Source organism: Malaclemys terrapin, chromosome 9, assembly GCF_027887155.1.
Source record: "Malaclemys terrapin pileata isolate rMalTer1 chromosome 9, rMalTer1.hap1, whole genome shotgun sequence".
NCBI classification, from domain to species: Eukaryota; Metazoa; Chordata; order Testudines; family Emydidae; genus Malaclemys; species Malaclemys terrapin.
The window spans coordinates 27604931-27625644 of NC_071513.1; the positions used below are offsets into that span (position 1 = coordinate 27604931).

General features: G+C 45.9%; 1 protein-coding gene across 1 annotated transcript in view; it reads left to right on the forward strand.

The window, feature by feature from the left end:
• Positions 1 to 20714, forward strand: part of LOC128842783 (sodium/hydrogen exchanger 2-like) — an 85664-nt gene that overhangs the window by 9811 nt on the left and 55139 nt on the right. Inside the window, exons 3-4 of the mRNA XM_054038967.1 lie at positions 19136 to 19288; positions 20441 to 20691. Of these exons, the coding sequence (XP_053894942.1) occupies positions 19136 to 19288; positions 20441 to 20691 (404 nt within the window). The remainder of the gene's footprint in view (positions 1 to 19135; positions 19289 to 20440; positions 20692 to 20714) is intronic.

The following is a 20714-nucleotide window of genomic DNA, read 5'->3' on the forward strand; positions in this document are numbered from 1 at the left end:
CTCAGCAAGATAAGCCCCCCCACCTTGCGCTGCTGCTGCAAACGCCTCTCGCTGGTACTCGCTATCCCACACAACGTATTGCGCGGGAGACAGCACCATGCGACACATGTCTTTCCAATCTTGGGGGAGCAAGAAGTAACCGTTTGACACACCTTCCAAGATCCCCAGGGTGAAAGTGGACCGCACCCCGGTCTCACGAACTGCCTTGCGGAGCTCGCGCAGAACTGAGTAGGGGAGAGCCTCCCAGTCCACTATCTGCCCCCCATTTCCATTATCCCGCCAAGAGACGGGAAACGCCTCAAACCCACACTTGGATTCCTCATCGGTCAAGAGACCGGCCTCACGCGCTTGCCGCACCGCCGCGGCGACAGCGCCCCCCTGCCCGACCGGTAGGCAGGGGGGCGCCGCCACGGGCGGCGGCGCAGGGAGGGTCAGCTGTGGGCAGGAGGGGGGTGGCCCATCACCTGGGGGCAAAAGGGGGACCGGCTTGGGGCTGTTGGGGCCGATCCCCTCCAGTGCCTCCTTACAACGCTGCCAGAGCAGCAGGCACTGAACTGGGGCACGGGGTTTACTATACAAGGTGATCCCAATCTGTATCCAATCAAAAAGCTGCAATGACCCGCAGTCTGGATACCAGGGGCACTGGCGATCTATTTCCCTTAGGAGGTCCTCAATATGAGCGACCGGGACAGCGACACATGATCGCTGTCGTATAATCTCTTGTAACTCTCTTGCGTGCTCCTTCTGGGCACTGGAAAGTTTCCCCCCCATACTCACGAATAAGGGGCGGCAAACAGCCGCGGGCGCGCTCGGCGTATCCAGCCGGTGAGTAGAGGGGTATCACGTCGGGGTCACCAGCTGTGGTGACGACGCAGGAAAGGAAACAGAACGCCAGGTCTGTGGTAGCTAGAGAGCTTTACAAGCCTCTTGCAAAAAGCCTCCCAGGAAAACTTTTCCTGGGGTTTTTATTTCTCTCCTTACTTTGTTTACAACACTTCTTAGTGGTTACATTCTTGCGCATAGAAGAGCCAGGCAGTATACATGCACATAAGATAACGAACCCATCTCTTGAGCGCGTGAACACCAGCTGCGAGGGTACAATCAAATCAGCCAAATAAGTTTCCCAAACACAAACGCTGGATTGAAGGTCACTCCTGCCTCGTAGCCATGGGAGCAGTTTGCCGCGCCTGTGGACTGGCGATTCGGGAGCTATGCATCTCTACATCTAAGGTAGTATAATTAAGGTAAAAGAAAAATGTCTTTTTGCTAGAAGTAGAATAAGATCTTCCCCCCACTTTGTAATCAATTGCCCTGTTGAATGAATGAGGTGTGAATGAGGAAAGCGTGGAAGGCAGGCACTTCCAGACAGGTGCAACCCTTGGAGAGGGCAGGGCCAGCTCTAGGATTTTTGCCGCCCCAAGCAAAAAAATGTTTGGCCACTTCCCCTTTCTTTTTCGTGCCCCCGGCCCCGCCCCAACTCCACCACTTCTGAATCCCTTTCCCAAATCCCCAGCGCCGCATTTCTCATCCCCATTGCTTCCTGCGTGCCCCCCCCGTGACCTCCCGCTCTAGCTCGCCTCCGCTTCGCCTGCTCCCCCGGGCGTGCCGCCGCTCCGCTTCTCCCCGCTCCCTCTCAAGCGAGGGAGGGCGGAGAAGCGGTGTGTTCAGGGGAGCAGGCGGAGCAGAGGTGAGCTAGGGTGGGGGAGGGCGCAGGAAGTAGGGGGGTAGAGGAACCGCTCCCCCCTCCAGCTCATCTCCGCTCCACCACCACCACCGCCTCCCCCAAGCGCCTGCCGCTCAGCTTCTCCTCCCTCCTAGCCTTGCTGCGTGAAATAGTGGTTTCGCATGTGGCAAGCCTGGGAGGGAGGGGGGAGAAGCGGAGTGGCGACCCATTCAGGGGAGCAGGCAGAGCGGAGGTGAGCCTGGGGGGGCACAGGAAGTAACGGGGGGGGGTAGAGGAACCACTCCCCGCTCCAGCTCACCTCCGCCGCCCCCCCCGAGTGCCCCGCTGCTTGGCTTTTCCTCCCTCCCAGCCTTGCTGTGCGAAACAGCTGTTTCACGCGTGGCAAGCCTGGGTGGGAGGGGGAGAAGCGGAACGGCGGCGGCGCGCTCAGGGGAGCAGACGGAGGCAAGCTGGGGTGGTGAGGGCACTTTTTTCCCCATGCCCTGCAGTCGGCACCTATGATGGCCGGCACCAGAATGCCGCCCCTAGAAATGTGCTGCCCCAAGCACCTGCTTGTTTTGCTGGTGCCTGGAGCTGGCCCTGGGAGAGGGGATGGGAGCCAGACCAGCCACCGACTCACCACTCGCCTCCTCAGCCCGCCCCCCCGGCTCACCTACTCACCCCCTGCCACTGCCTGCTCGCTCACCTCCTCAGCCCCCCACCCCTCCGGCTTGCTGGCTCACCTGCTCCCCCGCCACTGCCTGCCCACTCGCCTCCTCAGCCCTCCACCCACCCGGCTCGCCTACTCATTCCCCACCACTGCCCGCCCGCTCGCCTACTCAGCCCCCCCCCCATACCCGCTGCTTGCCTACTCACCCCCCATGGGCCACACAGTGAGCCCATCTACTCAACCCCCGCAGGCCGCACAGTGAGCCCATGCGGGCCGCATGCGGACCCCTGGGCCGCATGTTGTGCAGGCCTGCTCTAAAGTTTTACATTGGTTCGTTTTTGAGTGCAGTTATGTAAACAAAAAAAAATCTACATTTGTAAGTTACACTTTCATGATAAAGAGATTGCATTACAGTACTTGTATGAGGTGAATTGAAAAATACTATTTATTTTGTTTATCATTTTTACTGTGCAAATATTTGTAATAAAAATAATAATATAAAATGAGCACTGAACACTTTGTATTCTGTGTTGTAATAGAAATCAATATATTTGAAAATGTAGAAAAACATCCAAAAATATTTAATAAATTTCAATTGGTATTCTATTGTTTAACAGTGCGATTAATCGCGATTAATTTTTTTAATCAAAGTTAATTTTTTTGTGCTAATCTCGTGAGTTAACTGCGATTAATCAACCACTCTAGTAAATACAGTTTGCTCCTGCTCTGTTTACATATTCATCATTTACAGCTGTGTCGAAGGATCAACTTTGGCTGGTGTTGGGTACAAATGACCTTAGTATTGATTGCAGGGGTAGTGAAATATGGTTACCAGTGTTGTAATTATTGTAGCAATACAGGAAAGCAGGACTGTGCTTAACCTGTCCCAAATGAGATGGGGCACCCTCAGTTGAAATAACATCATTAAGCAGGGGCTTGAATGTCAGAGGCCTGTGAAAGTAAGAAGGGTGGGGACAGAAGTCCTGGTGCCCTGGTCAGGAGGCTGCACAACCTTCCCAGGTCCTCTCTAAACTGGCGTATCCTGTTCTTCCCCAGTGTTCGAAGAATAGAGCTAAGTAGGCTTCATTAGGAGCCTCTTTTGTTATTTTAATTGCTTAATCAGGGCTGAAACCAGTTGTGGTAAGACTGTGTTTATGCCCTGCCTGCAAAAGAGCTGAAAATCAGTGAGAGACAGATGTGCAGAGGTCACAGCAGAGAGGCAGAAGGTGACTGACAGCCAGCAGGGTGGTGGTGGAGAAGTGTGACGAGGGACCAGCAGGGCGGCTGGTGGAAGGGCACGGTGACAGTGGTGAGCAGGTGGCCAGTGAGCGGCCAGTGGAGCGAGTAAGATACCTCTTTACTACCCCCCTCCCCCCAGGATGGGAGATGAACTCTGCAGATGCACCTGTGAATTCTGGGTCTCCACTGACCAAGGACAGCAACTGTGAGTGGGATGCAGAGAAGCAGAGAAGGGTCTGGCATGTGAAAGGGTCTTTTGGGTTGCTGGATTAAGAACCTGAGAGGAAAAGGGCACTTCCCAACCTACTTGGCAGTTGGTCTTTTACTCATGGTTTATGTTTATGAACCCTGTTTGCAGTGTTTTCCCAAATTAGCTCCGAATTATTTCCCTCCTTTTATTAAAAGTTTCTTTTCCACACTCAGACTATGTGCTTGCGAGTGGGGAAGTATTGCCTCTCAGAGGCAGCCAACGTTGGTGTGTAATTTTCCCAGGTTACCGGGTTGGGGCTCGAGCCGGTTCTGTATTGAATCGATGGAAAGGACCCCCTAGATATTGAACCCAGCCCTGGTTCCTGCTGGCTCCACCTGGCAGAAGGGTTACACCTACGTAGGAAGAATAGGGAGAGGGGAAAGGCAAAATCAGTTGCCACACATCTACATTTTTGTAGATGTTAAGTAGAATACAGCTGAGTCCATTTTCTAGTTTCAAAGAGAACAAAACTTGTGGTTCTTATTAGAGATTGACAAATACCATAAACAAATCTCTATAAATATTTAAATGAATTCATTTGGCCATTCTTGTGCCACTTTCCTGTTTGCTGGATCAAGCAATCAAGTTTTACTAGCATGAAAGTTCATGAAGTGCAAACTTCACAGTCAGATGTGCAAAAATTGCAGAAACTGAATTTTAAGTTCATATGCATGAGTATTTTCACAGGAAGTGTTTGCATGTTCAGTCAAGGAGCAGAGACAAAACCATGTTGCTTACCTAACCAATCACAACTAATTAGCTCAGCTCAATGACTGAAAATCAAATACAGAGAACTGTTCACCATAAACCCACAGAGCTCACGCACAGTTTGCCAACAAATTTGTTGAATCCATTTATGTAATGAATAAATTCTAGGGAGTTGCCATCTGCTCATGGTTAATCCACAAAAAGTGGCTACGTTAATCAGATATAATATTAAGTGCAAACCAATCACTCTCTTGCAGTACATACCTGTGGCAAATCAGATTCCATTGCAGCACAGGATCTTGCTCTAAGATAAGTAAGTCCTGCATGGTTTTGCGAATAAGCCAGAACCCCAATATTACTGTGAAACAGACTAAATACAGAAACTTGAACCTTTTAATTACTTTAAAAAGTAGAAAACATTTTTGTCCTGCAAGTACCTACAAGAGTATGAAACTTCAGATGATCTTTTAAATGCCTGTGAATCACTTACCAGATGTAACTATTATGGTCTGATTATATGGTTCACTTACATCAGTGTTTCTCAAACTGGGGCCGCCGCTTGTGTAGGGAAAGACCCTGGCGGGCCGGGCCGGTTTGTTTACCTGCCGCATCCGCAGGTCCGGCCGATCCCGGCTCCCACTGGCCGCGGTTCGCTGCTCCAGACCAATGGGAGCTGCTGGAAGTGGCGGCCAGGACGTCCCTCAACCCGGGCTGCTTCCAGAAGCTCCCATTGGCCTGGAGTGGCTAACCGCGGCCAGTATGTCCCACTTCATCAGGTGTCAAGTCCCGTCTTGCTCTACTCTCCAAGCTGTGTGTCTCCTCCAGATCTCTTTTCTGTCTCCTGTGTTCTCCCCTCTTCTATAACCTGTCTCACGCCTGCAGGCCTCAGTCTACTATTGGCCACTTTCCCTTTCTGTGACAATTCCTCCCAGGCTATGTCCTAACATCACAGCCTCCTACCTTAAACACAACATTCTCTTGTTTACACTGTCCTTAGCGACATCAAAACTTAAAGGGACACCATACGATGCATTACTGAGGACACTTTAAAATAGGTGCTATCCAATGTCCTCACCAGCTGGCAAAGCTTACAGCTGTGGGGATAATCAATATATTATCATGAGTCAGGGACACAAAGGGGGCATCAGCTAAAGGGGGCACATGACCTCCGCACGTGACTTGTCCCTGCCCCCCACACAACCCCCTCATGTGACTCATCCCCGCCCCCTCCCCATCCCATGTTACCTGGCGGGGGAGGAGGGCTCTGCTCCAGTCCCCTTGGCATGTGTGGAGCCTGCTCTAATGCCCTCTCCCAGGCACCCTCCGGCCACGCTGCCTGCCTCGGACACTGTCTGGTGCAGTACTGTCACGGCTGATTCCCCACTCTGGCACTTCGAGTGCAGTGGGGGCCCGCAAGGACTCTAAAAATTAATACTTGCCACTCCAGGCTTGTATTAAACTCCCAAGGTTATAGCTTTTCTCTGACCTTAGAGTGGTAGATGCTGCCACAACCCAAGTGCAAAGCCCCTTTGGGAACCCAGGAAGGCGCACATGGGAATTCCTTCTGGTGGGGTACCCTCATGCTCTTCACCCCCCCCCCCCGGGGAAGAGCTGCGAAAGAAAACAAAGGAAATCAGCTGTTGCCATCAGCTAATTAAACAACATGTGCACAAACCTCTTAGGACACAAAAATCCAATTTTGTTCTTTAGAAAGGTAAATTTTATTAAAAAAACAAAAGGAAGAAAATATATCTGGGAACTTAGGCTATTGCTAGATTTAAAAAGAGCAACTACAAAGATTAAGCATCAAGGATAGTTTCTTGAGGTCCAGATTAAAGGTTACAAGCAAAACAAAAACACCTGGGGTTAGCACAGAGAAGTCTACAAGCCATAAAGAAATAAAATAAATCTAATTGCATCTTCCTAGACATTTCCTGATCTACTTACATATCTGGGGTTTTAAATGAGTAGCTTCTAGGTATGATCCTGATGATTTTTTCATACCTGGCCCCAAGTTTCTTAAGGCACCGTTCTGCCCTATCCCCTCACTCCCGGAGAACAACCACAGACAGACAAAAGGAGTCTTGTTTCAATTTTTTAAAGTTCCAGCCTTCCCATTCTCTCCCTTGGCCAGGTGCCCACTCAATTCTTTTAACCATTTGCAGGTAGAACAACCAGAGAACAACTACTAAGAGGGATTTTATAGCCAACTGGCCAGCTGGGTCCATAAAAGGGAGCCTTTGTCACTCTCTGAGTTCCCACTCCTCCTTCTAAATGGAAAATCACCAGGTTAAAGATGGATTCCAGTTCAGGTGACATGATCATATGTCACTGTAAGACTTCATTACCCACTTGGCAGCACCCACATATACAGGAAGACTTACAAGTAAACAGAGCCATTTACAACCAATTGTCCTGGTTAATGGGAACCATCAGGATTCCAAGCCACCATTAATGGCCCACACTTTGCATAATTACAATAGGACCTCAGAATTATATTTCATATTTCTAGTTTCAGATACAAGAACAATACATTTATACAAATAGGATAAACACACTCAGTAGATTATAAGCTTTGTAATGATACCTTACTTTTGCATGAAGCATATTCCAGTTACATTATATTCACACTCAGCATATTTTCATAACATCATATGGAGTGCACCGTCATCCCCCTGCCCCCTTCATTTATCACAGGCACTCAGCGGCTGCTCTCTCCCGAGCAGCCTCCGGCCACACTGCCTTACCAGATGTAACTACATCTGGAGTGTCCCAGGCAAGCAGTGTGGCCAGAGGCTGCCTGTGAGAGTGCAGCCGCTGCGTGCTGCACCAGGCAGTGTGGCCAGAAGAGGAGGTTGGAAGAGGAGCGGCTCTGGCCCTGCCTCTTCCCTTCTGGCTCTGGCCCTGGCCCTGCTCCTTCATCTCCCCAGCTGCCGGCCTTGCCCCCGCCCCCCAGCATTTTGGGGCAGGTCATGTGACCCTTGCCCCCCCCCATGGGTCGCCATTGCGAGTCAGCATGTGTTAGCCAACAGTTACATGCAGGTGAAAAGTTACTTTATAAAAGCAATAATGCATCAAACTGTATGAATGTACTCGTATTTCTCACTGGTTTGAGCCCTATCTCCCCCACAATACACCCAGACATGACTGCTAGCAGTGCTTATTGACTTCCACACTGACAATGCTATTCTAAAGCATGATAATATCCCCCAAGTGCATTACTTTCCATGTTCGTTGGCTCTTGTTAAAATGATTATGGCACATAATTGGGTTCAAAGTTAGAGGGGATGGTTTACCTTGTTGAATACATAACATAATTGTTCATGCATCCACCCATCCAAGTCCCTTAATGTTATAATGAACAGTGGAACAGAATACACTGGTAAATGAATAGTGTTAATTTTACTGCCAGGTACAATGCATGTTGCCTGAGATAAATAATTAGTGCTTTGAAACTGTAGAGGGCAGTAGACACAGCAAACTAGCTCAAACACAGTTCACACTCAGTTTGAGGTTGAGCTTGCAGCTTCATAGGTATCTTTGCCTGGTCCTGTGTGTAGCATTGACAGTGTTGTATAAAGAGACCTGATATGGGGGCATAGGCAGGCATCAGCTAAAGTGATGAAACAAAAGGGACTAAAATGGTAGTTAAGAGAAGTCCCTTCTCTGCTATTTTGGGCCTCTATCTGTAATATGTAGAAAGAAAAAGAGTCAGTGGTTTGCTGAAGTCACAAGAAGCTTTTGGACTGATTTAATAGGAAAGGACATTTGTATTAAACCTAGCTGTATTTCCAAGGGATGTCAACTGAAGCATTATTTGAATGAATTTAGGGGCCTTTGGGTAATGTGATCATTTAAAAAAAGAGATGGGGGAGGAGGGGAAGAAGTGCCATCATATTTTTAAGGGATAGACATTATTCTTACCAGAACACCATGAGTTTCAAAATATTCCATTTGCAATTGCTGCAAATTGTCAGAGGTTCTCAAAGAACTCAAACTATGGGATTTAAGTGACATACAAATATTTTTGAGAATCATACATAGATATATGACCAGAGAGTTTGCCTATTTGTCATTTTACTGAAGCTGCACTTATGGTCTTCTCTAGAGATAATAATGAAGAACAAATATTAGAGGCCATTTGCAAATCATTTAAATGACTGCTCAGAGTGTACGAGTTGGTTGCTGAGAAAAATACAACACCACAGAGGTCAGGGCCAAAATTATTAAAATGTACTCAGCCTGTATTTGTTCTATAGGAATTCTTTAAGACAGTACTAATTGGGTGGCTGTTAAATGCAAAGTTGTGACACAGCCAGCCTGAATGACTATACTGTCAGAACAGTTGCTTAGAGAGGAACATAATCAGACAGGTGTATTCGATTGTTATGGGAGATTTGAAGGGCATAGGAAAAGAATGGGATACTAGGCAGGGAGAAGGTTTAGAAGCAAGTAATTCATTACATTTCAGATCTCTCTGTAATACTCGGCTCTCCAAATTCCTGAAAAGTAAAATCAGCTGTTATCAACAGGTATAATTCTCATGTTGTTAATATATGCAGAAATGGTCCCTAAAGTCTGTGCAGAGCACAGTATAAAATCTGCACACCTTTCAGATTGTCAGAGAATCTTGAGATACAGATAATGTATGTCTCCTCTTGATTTATTTTTTTCTTTGCTCATTTCTTGTTAACATGTCTGTAGTTTGCTCAGCGTAATTTTGCATTAGTTCAAATTCTTTGTACATGTGGGATTTCAAGAGAAGTCACTATAGATTAATGAACACGTACAGGTTTATCCTCCCATGAGATCCACAGGGAGCATATGAGATCAGCAGCAGACAAATTAATGTAGCTCAGCTGCAATGTGGAAATGGCTTCTCTGCGTTCACAGGGCAGTGACCAGAAGGACAGCATTGAGGGCTCCTATAGGCTGGGAGGCAACAGGACATTTCATTCTTGGAGGCTGGGGATGGCTGGGGCTGGGACTGTAGTGTTCTCATCAGAGATCACCAGCCAGCAGGGATGGTATAAGTCTTAGGATGGCCTGAATGGGATTCACTTTGGAGATGGATGCAGCATGTGTGCATTCAATACAAGTTTGGACACAATGGTGCCTGGTTTCAAAAGCCAGCAAGGCACACACAAGATAACATCTTTCACTTGGGAAAGGATTTTTAAAAAATAATATTTTATAAAGCATCAACACCATGGTGTTAAAACAAAATCTTTTGTTCAGAGCTCTATAGTTGGGGATTGCATGGGCTTATGTTGTCTCCTATGTTTTTATGCTGTTGTTAGTAAGTAAAAATCATGTTTAAAAATCAACACTATGGAGGTTAACATGTTACAGTGACTTTATTTTTGCAAAACACACCTGTTTGGTAAGAAACACAGGCAAAGCATAAAGAGCTTTTGTTTTGCTGATTTACTTTAGTACTTCTGGCTTGAGAGACGGATGGAGCATTTCCCAGTTAAAAATGCATTCTGGGCCCAACATAACAGAACGAACCAATTTAAGTGAAAACAGAAGCCATATATTTTACTTCTGTCAGCTACTGTAAACATAACTACCTAAATGGAGATTAGCATTTCTCTATTTGAGCAATAAGGTCCGGATCCAAACAAGCACACAAGCATGTGCTGAACTATAAGCATGTGAGTAATTCCATTGATTTCAGTGGCACTGCTCATGTGCTTAAAATTAAGCACATGCTTAAGTGCTTTGCTGGATCAGGGTCTGAATGCCCTGGAAAGACCTTCTGGGAGCATAGGTAAAAAACACATTATTGATGAGTCATTTCCATGTATAATGTATCTGTTTTACTCAGAATGATACGAGGCATGAATTTCAGTAGCTGATGTAAATTATATGGTGTCGCATAGGCTATTTGGGTTTCACTACATGATGTGTCATATACATAGCGAAGAATAAAAGTTATGAGTTATACGCCCAGCTGTGCCTAATACTGTACGTATCAATGCCAGAACAGCAGAACTAAGAGCCAGAAGGGATAAAATCGTAAGTCCTCCCCGCCCGCCCATTCTTTTCTTTACTGTAAAAGTAAGGAACAAGAAGACGTTGGCACTAATGAAATTAAGGAGTATCATATAGGACCTGTTAAAATGATTAACTTAATTCAATAATTTAATCGCATGAGCCCAGATTCTGATAACCTTTTTCATATTAAATAGTACTTTACTCTTCTAGTAATGCCATTTAATTTCAGTGGGGCTGCCTGTGGAGCAAGGTACTAGTCACCATGAATAAGGGGATCGAATCTGGCCCTAGAACTCTATGAATATGGGGAAAGACTATGACATCAGAAAAAGTAAAAGCACATCAATAAACATATGACCAAATGGTACTCCCATTAAAACGTGGTTCAATATGGTTCAATACCCATTAAAACAAGAGGAATAAATATCTACATACTGCAGGCTTTAGAAAAAATCAGACTTTGACTTTACAGACAAATGAATCCACAATAAAAGGTGATGACTGAATAGTTAAATTCTTGAGGGAATTAGTAGACTGATTTGTGTCAAACTTCAAAACAGAACCGTTCAAAAAATAAAAATACATCATCTTAATGAAATGCTAAAACAAGTTCTAAGACTCACAAAGAACCACTAAGATCACACCCAAAATTAAACGTTATGAAGACCCTTTCATTATGTCTCTAGATATATTGGCAAAGTAAATCAGTGATTAGGCTGAGGATATCAGTGGGAAAAGTTGAGCGCATGTGTCAGTCTTTGCAGGATCAGGGCATAATTGCACACAGAAGCCCCAAGACTGCAGTTATTGGAGTTCGGAGACTTCATGTGGGCGCGGCTCTACCTGCTTGGAGTTCATTGTAGGATCAGGGCCATGATCACAGAAGTCTGAGAGTACAAGTGAAGCAAATTCATTCAAAACTCCAATAGATATCGGTAAAAAATGTTTCACATTCTTTTCTCAGATATGATTATTTCCCACAGTACACTTTGTGTTATTCAGAGAGGCAATTTTTTTGTGCAATTTAGGTAATGTTGCATGTATAAGTTGTCATGAAATCGCACTTGCATACATCTCAAGCTTTTTGCATACATCTCAAGCTTCTGGTTTTAAGCATTTGCCCTAAAATATTTTTTTATTTTTAAGTAGCCACATGAAGCAAATTTTAACATTATTTCCCTCTGATATTCCCTCCACACTTTCCCTTTTTTAACTGCTATTTTTGTTTGTTGCAATTAATTAAATGGGCATTGATTTGTCTGGTAAAATATTTTGCAGCAAGCAGTATTGAGCTCTGCTCTGTAGCTCTGCCCTCTGCTGTGATGCAAACCTTTCTGTTTTTGCTTAGGATGAACATGGGTGAAAGTGAACTGGAAAAAATGACTCTTGCATTTTCCTAGAAGTAGCAAAAATCAAAACTGATTCTTTTGTTTCACAAAGCTTTAATTACCTGGCTCACCAAAAACAGAGCAAGTCTTCCAAACCCAAATTTCATAACCAGAATCTTCTGCTGGGTGGAGATTACCTCATAAGGAGAAGCGTGACTTGGGGCCAAGTCTCCTTGTTCTGTTAGCTCTAACACTAACTTACTGGGTAGCTTTGGGTGTCTCATCTTATTGTCTGTGCCTCAGTTTACTCTTCTGTAAAAGAAGTAGAATTAATAATTATGCAGGTTTGTTGTGAGAATTAATCTTTGTAAACATAGAGATCTTTGGTGAAAAATGGAACTGTGTTCATTACTCTTTGCCACTGTTATGGTTGTCATAGAAAAACCCTCAAGTCAAGAGGGACCCAGGGGAGACGAAAACTCTGACATTTCCCTCAAGGGCCAAGGCCGGCTCAGAAAAAAAAAAGAAGACGAACGGCGGAAGCTAAATCGCGCTGCTTCTTCAGCGGCACTTCGGCAGCGGGTCCTCCCTCTCTTCCTTTTCGGCGGCAAATCGGCGGCAGCTCAAAGAGGGAGAGGGAATGAGGGACCTGCCGCTGAATTGCTGCCCAAGACCCGAATGTGCCACCCCTTTGAATTGGCCGCCCCAAGCACCTGCTTCCTATGCTGGTGCCTGGAGCCGGCCCTGTCAAGGGCTTTTCCCCATATTGATCTGTCAGAGGGAAAAGGTGTTGCCCTGTCACAAAAGGCCGAATTTTGGCCCCCCACAGCCACGGATCAACCAAGATCTATCGTGTGCTTCCTTGGGGGATGTGCCAAAGTCATGGCTCTACATGCAGAGGTCTGTGTCTGCCCTGACTGTTAGCTCCCTTGGGCCCTTGGCTGTCTCTGCAGTTATTGCTGTACTGCAGGATCTCCTGACTCTAAGAAGATGCTCCCAGGATGCTGGGCTGTGCTACAGGAGCACTCAGCACAGCTCAGGAGGAAGGGGAAGGGCTGCAAAGGGGGCTTTTGACAACCTTTGTGCTTCCATGATCCTAAGGCTGGTGAGTGCTAGGCCAGTCCCCAAGTACAACTTAAAGCAGCCTGAAGATTAAGTTGGACTGAGTGTCAAATGGCCTGCAGCAGTCCCCTTACCAGCTCTATCCCCTTACTCCCAGCCATGCCACCGGCACCCTCAGCCAGGATGGGGGTTGAGGTAATAGCGAGTATGGTGTCTTTGAGCCACCCGGGGATTCCCTATGCAGAGGGAAACCTCCAGAGGCCAGCTTAGGGAAGTTTTACACTACCATAGCGATATCAAGCTCCAGTAGGGTCTCAGGGGCTCAAGACCCTTTTGGTTACTGTGGGCACTTGGGCACCAAACTTCTAGTTTATAATGGCACGTGCTGTATTTGAGAGGGAACCCCAATCAAAAGAGACTGCAGACACCCTGAGCTCAGTTAATGTGGTAATTAAGGGGGAACTGTGAGTGCCTCTGTTATTTCCCTAGCACAGAAATCAAGAGATGCAAATTTCTGGAGAAGTTCTGGTTTTGATTTTTTTTTTAATTATTCTTTGTTGAAAACAATGAAGGTCTCAATCATCCCCTGGGATTCCCATGCAGACAGGGACCCATCCCTGTCCAAAGTGGAGTGACCAGGAGGGGCAATCATCCATCTCTGCAGCACCATTTCCTTTTTCTCAGACCTTACAGAGGGGATGGTTCCTGCACACGGGGAGAAGGTGGGCTGAGTGTCAGAGAGATGGACCTCATCCTTCCCAAATCTGCAGGGAATTTACTCAAAACTTCATGCATTCTGGGGCATTTTAACTTCTCCATAGCCTCTTCCCTGTGGAAGAACCTAACTTTGTGAGAAGGGGTCCAGTGGAAGACGTCTAGGAACCAGAGAGAGGACTCATAGCTGATGCAGGTGGTCCTGGCCTCCTAGGTAGGGCAACCATACATCCAGTTTTGGCTGGGACAGTCCCCTTTTTAAGCCCTGTCCTGGATGTCCTGACATTTTGTTGGCAAAAATGGGCATTTGTCCAATTTGCTCTTGACAACTGATGATGAGCTGGCAAGAGCAAACGGAACAAATGCCCAGTTTCCCCCTCCCCAGAATGGAGTGTACACCCCCAGGGGGTGCAGAGGAACATTTTTTTGGGGGGGGAGAGCGAGTGGCACACGAGGCACTGGGTGGCAGGGCTCGGATTGTCAGCCCTGGGCAACATGGGACCTGGGCAGTCAGCCCCAGCCTCAGACGGCCCAGGGCTCGGGTGCTCAACCCCAGCTAGGATGACCATATGTCCTATTTTATAGGGACAGTCCCGATATTTGGGGCTTTTTCTTACATAGGCTCCTATTACCCCCCACCCCCGTCCTGATTTTTCACACTTGCTATTTGGTCAGCCTAGCCCTAGCCCTGGGAAGCACGGGGCTCAGGCGAGTGGCAAATGCAGGTGGCTCGAGCCACCCCGCACGGTGTCTCGTTTTTACTTTGGGAAATATGGTCACCCTAGTCCTAGATTTGTCCCAGAATCTGTGGGTTCTGGAGGCAGAACACCCTGGTAAATGATCACAGAGTCACTTTCTTCTGACACTGAACAAGGACATTTATTAGCATGTTCTCAAGACTCTTCTGCCTCTTTATTAGTTTCACTGTAAAGCTTCTGCCTAGATCACTTCAGCCCCCTGCCACCAAACTTCCTGTTTAATATTTAAAGGAACAGTGCACGTATGCTTAACCCCCATTTGTTCCAAACTCTGAGGGGCCTTGTTCCCCACCCCAAGGAATGATTATGGAGAAATGCATAAAGGGAACCCTGTAGGATTTCCTTCCCCAGGATTCCCTTCTGTCATTTTTTTCCACACAAAGGGAGAATTTTTTGCCAAAACTCTTGAAATCTCAGTTTGCCCAGATGTCAAGGCAGCATTTTCTCTAGTCAAGGTAGAAATTTCTGTTAAAGGCACAGTATAAAAGCTGATAAACAATGTTAAATGGGGGTGGATGGAGTGTGATTTTCAGAATGTATCACTGCTTCCCAAGATTCCTGTTTATTATTCTGACCTACAAAATAATATCAGAAATTGGGACATGGTGTGCTATTGACAAACAAGAGTACATACATATGTGATTTTGGTCTCCCATTTAGCTCTCCATTACAGAAAAAATGGATCACCAATATGTCATTAGCAGCTCAGGTTTGGTGTCCTTTGGGCACCAAAATGGGTCATCGATTAGTCCAGCAGCAGCCTGGGGCCCCCATATTTTAATTGTTTGTGCTGTATGGGCTAAATTCATCCCTCGTGAAACATCACTGCTTCTAGTGAAACTAAATCATGGAGGAATTTGGCCTTCTGCGTTTTGCCCTCCATTTTATTAATGTGTCTGATAATGTGTCAAACAAATACCCTGCTTCCCAAAATGAGTGCGAGAGTAGCCCCTAAGGTCAGTGGATACCTATCCCTGAACCTTCCCAATGGCCACACCGGCCACTGCAGTGCAAGGAACTGTTCTGAGAAGAAATGGCCAAGTAATCAAAAGCCCCTGAAGTTCAGAGATGGTAGTTAATGACATCAACTCTCTCTCTCTCTCTCTCTCCATTTTATATTCCCCTCCCCACCCCCATCCCTGTGGTAGCTGAGTGCCTAGCATGAAAAGTAAACACAGAAATAGCTCTCCCTTCTGCTCCTGACCGCAGCAGAAGACGACAAGCTATTGCTGGAATTTATTATTGAGATGCCCTCCATCCTAGCCCCTCCAGTTGCATGCTTTGTTAAGTGATCGTATTAGCTGGTTGTAGTTCCTTTTGGTGGATACTCTGATTTGCATTTGGTTTACCAAAGGGAAGATGCATTGGTCAAAGGTATCATCTATACCAGTATTATGTGTAAGCACTAGAACTGGGGGGCTGGGGCCTGAAAGCAGTGCTGGAGGATCCAGGTTTTGCTGTTGCCTCCGGGTCTGGGGCTTGGGGGTGCAGAAGGAGCAGTTACACTTGTTCTCCATTTAGGCAGTGGAATTTGGGTGGCTGAGGCCCAAAACGGTAAGGATCCTGCTTTTATCTCCCCCCTTCCCCCGTACACTCACAGAATCACACACACACACACTAAGGGTTTGTGATGCTTTCCTGTAAGCAAATGCTAAGCACCTTGCGGCTGAGTGCAGACGTTTCTTGTGTGCGAACCTGGCCCTGCTCCCCGGCTCTCTGGGGGTTGGGATTCGCTGGGCTGCTCAGTGGCTCCTGCCTTCACACCCACCCACGCAAATAGGGCAGGCTGCATTCTGCAGGGCCTGTTAGGCAGGAGCCCTGCCCAGCCACTCAGGATCAGAGCAGCAGCAGCAGCCGCAGCAGCAGCCAGGAGCGGGGAAGCAGCCAGCCACCAACTTTCCAGAGCGGACGGCTCCCAGGGCACATGGAGAGGCAGAGGCTGGGATGGGAGGCTGCAGCAGGATGGATGCTGGGTCCCTGCTTTTCCTTGCTGCTGGGTGCTCCCGTGGTCAGTGCACTCCAGGGACCATCGCTGCTGCTGCCCCTCGAGGACAGTGGCCCAGAGAATGCCAGCTGGGGGTCCCAGGAAGCCCAGGATAATGAATCCTCTGTGCGCACAGTCTTCTTCTCCCTGGATTATCATCATGTGCAGGTCCCCTTTGAAATAACGCTCTGGATCATGCTAGCTTCTCTGGCCAAAATAGGTAAGGAGCCATGTTTCTTCTGGGCTGCAGCAGGAGGAAGAGCAGCGGGGCCGAGCTCAGACAGGGGAGGGATACTCTGAGAACTTCCTTGCATTGGGCATCTGTTCGTCAAACCCCAGCTAGGGTGGAAAGTCCTTGCCTAAAACCTTCCCCACCTAAATTGGTCTGTGAAGTTTCCAAAGTCTCGGAGTGCCCCATCCTGCCCAGTGCCTGACTGAATTGCCCTAGGCTGGGAAAGACAGTCAACATATGCACTTCCCACTCCCAGCCAGCTTCCCATATCCTGGGGAAGCTCAGGTGGGAAGTGAGTTATCAATAATATTTTTAAATCTTGGGCTAGATAGAAGAGAATAACTTCTTCCCTTTATGGTACTGTGCTGCTCAAACTGACTGCATTTCATCTCTGCAGCATCAGGTAGGGCTGCTTGTAGACAGGATACCAAACTAGATAGCCCTCTGGGCTGATTGTTTCTTTATCTCCCCTTTTCCCCCCTACACACACACAGACACACAGGGTTTGTGAGGCTTTCTTTTAAGCAAACGCTAAGCATCTTGCAGCTGAGTGTGAGACTTTCCCTGTGTGTGAACCTGGCCCTGCTCCCCGGCTCTCCGGGGCTGGGTTTCAATAGAGTACTGTAAATTAAATTGCCATATTTGCAAATGGAAAAAAAAACCCACACAATTGCTTGTCAACTTGTAATACTACAGCTGCAAATGACAGTGACATTTCCAAAGCCATGTGTAAGTTTATACATGCAAAACTTACGAACTGCACACACGTATCCAGGGGAGAGGAAAGTCCAGAAAGGATAATGGGAATAATTGAGTAATTATATAACTGGAGTGACAAATTACAAAAGTGAATAATAATCCTGAATTATGTGCCTGCTTTCGCAACTTTTCTGCACTCAGGTCTCCATTGATGCCAATGGGAGTTAAGAATGAGGAGTAGGTTGGATCAGGCCCATCACAATGAATAATTTGGCCTAAGAGTAATATGTTATAAGAAGGGAAATAATAAATACAGGCTATGAAATCCATTAGTACTGCAGAAGCCCCTTAACCTTAATTTAATTATTCAGAAATATGAAATATCTGATGCTTATTTACATTGTAAGGTCTTTGGAGCAGAGATAGTCTTTTGTTTTAACTCTGTATAGCACCTAGTACTCTAGGGGCCCAGTTCTGGTAATACAAACAAAAAATACAAATAATGATTAATAAGATTTTTTTCTAATTTTTCCATTTCAGTTTGGTTTATTTCAGTTTATTTCTTTTCATGACTTGTATTGTATGAATTTCTCTTTAAAGTCTAGATCTGTGCAAAGTAGCTGGATGCACCGCTTGTCCGGAGGTGCTGAGCTCACTTTTCACAATGTTGTATTCTAACTGTTTAAAGAGCTAATGATTAGTGAATATTAAAATGGCCTCCTTTATAATTAATAAGAAGGTTATCTCTGACAAAGAAAATTAGTTGGAAACATGGAACACAATTTAAAAAAAAAAGAACTGTTGCTCTCCACTTTTGTAGTGCTGAAGAGAGTATGCTATTTAGACTCTACGCCATCTGTTATTCTGAATTCCTTCACGTATACTTATCTTAGGTAGATTATTTTCAGTGCCTACTGTACTGTTGTCTAAAATATTTAGATTTTAACCTTTTGTTGTGATGAATTGAGGAATATGCCAAGTGTGGTTATTAAAAATCTCCTGGCACTTTTGGCAACATTAGAGGCGTGCTAGCCAAATTCCAACTTAGGTAAATATACTTCACCTACCTAAATTTCCCCTCATATTTTGAATCCTATATGCTATTCTTCAGCTTCTCTTTAAAAAAATGTTGACTACTGATGTGGTGTAGCAAGATGGCTGTGTTTCACCCCAGATGTGGCTGTTTCAACAGAGTATATAAAACTGTAAAGCACTTTGGGATCTTCCTGGATGAAAGGTGCTATAGGATGCTATTTATTTATTAGCTTTTCATTTTGCCAACTTTTACAGCTTTTTTTAAATTCACTTCATGCTCACCTAAAGAATCCTACTGGTATTAAGTTGGAAAATTATTATTTATGATAAACAGCATCAGTTCACACCCCACAATGCTCTCTGCTAAAAATGACAATGTGGAGCGATTCCTCTTTTGTATTATAAAAAAGTGTGATGAAATGATGATGTCAACATATTATACGGATTCTGGATAATGATGTCATCTCTTTACTGTTCACCAGCTTTTCATCTGTTTAACAAGCTGCCGTCAGTTGTGCCGGAAAGCTGCTTATTGATATTTGTGGGACTCATCATGGGAGGAATCATCTATGGCTTAAATGACAAGTCCCCACCAGTCATGGACAGTGATATCTTTTTCCTCTATTTACTGCCACCTATAGTCCTTGACGCAGGGTACTTCATGCCCAGCCGTCCCTTTTTTGAGAACATTGGGACTATTCTTCTTTATGCTGTAGTGGGAACTATATGGAATGTGTTTGGGATTGGCTTCTCGCTGTATGGGATATGCCAAGTGAAATCCTTTCACCTGCAGGATATATCGTTGCTCCATAATCTCTGGTTTAGCAGCCTGATTGCTGCAGTGGATCCTGTAGCGGTGTTATCTGTGTTTGAAGAGATACATGTCAATGAAAAGCTTCACATTTTGGTTTTTGGAGAATCGCTCCTAAATGATGCTGTTACAGTGGTAAGTACTATCCCTTATGTTGGTATTTAGTGTACAGAGGAAGGATGGTCCTGTGGCTAGTGCTAGCCTGGCACTCAGGAAACTCACATTCAATTCCCTGTCCTGCCAAAGACTTCCTGTATGACCTTGGGCAAGTCCCTTGTTGTCCGACATCTCTGCAAAGCTCCCCACTTCAGGAATATTCAGGGTCTGTTGCAAAGCCCATTGATGTCGATGGAATAATTTGCCTTGACTTCAGCGGGCATTGGGTCCGGTCCTATCTGCATGCCAGAAAGTTGGTACACCAGATTCACCACTCATCATAGTGCCCTCATTGCTTTCAGTGATTGGTATAAGACTGCTGGTATCATTGGCTGCATCAACAGCCTGATGTACAACCAAAATTTGACTTGATGGAGTTACTGTTAATGTTTAGGATTTTAACTGCACTGGCATGTGAGTAAAAGGAAGATAGTGAGAAATAGTATGTATTTAAATGCTTTGATTATAGATATACAATATCAATGTGTCTGTATTTATAATCCTTCATGGAGCAGCAGCAAAGGTAGGAGTTCATCTCTTCCCCCGTTCATTCATATGAGCGAGGGGTGAGCTTCATAGTCTAATTGGAACCATTAAATTCAGACGTTTTATCCCACAGGCAAATTCTTATTGCTAGTTTCTTTCATATAACAAATCTCCAGTGGAGACTTAGAGGGAGAAAATCTCCATGAAGATCTCCTTGCAGAACACCCCTTTGGTATCATTCTATGGGAAGGATGGGGTTTGTCTCCCATGTGATAGGCCGTGGAGAAACCCTGTTATTCCCCAGGGATCCGCAGGGGGTCTAGGGCAGCCCGTGAGGAAACTGTATGCCTTTACACCTGACCAAGCTCCTGGTAGGGCCTCCCACATCCATTGAAGCCCCAAGAACCAAGGCTTAGGCTGCTTTATCTTTTCTTGGAAATCCTTGCAGGGCCATAGGGTAGATGATGTACTTATGAGGCAAAACCCATTGGGGTAACAAGAACACAGTGTCTTTGTCACAACACTAGGGAAGCATTTCACCACATTGGCAGAAGCGTCACAAACATTTAATGGTGTGTCTGTTGCCTGCGGTCATCTCTAACTAATGTTTGTTTCTCTCTCTTCTTCCTTTTATTTTTCTTCTAGGTGCTGTACAAGCTGTTTAGATCCTTTTGCGAAATGTCAACGATCAAAACTGTGGATGTGTTTGCAGGAATTGGGAAATTTTTTGTGGTTGGAATAGGAGGGGTCTTGGTAGGCCTTTTATTCGGGATGATTGCTGCCTTTACCACACGATTTACCAAGAATATCCGTGTAATTGAACCCCTCTTTGTCTTCCTGTACAGTTACCTATCCTATCTCACTGCAGAAATGTTTCACCTCTCTGGTATTGTGGCGTAAGTATATGCACGGGTTTTCT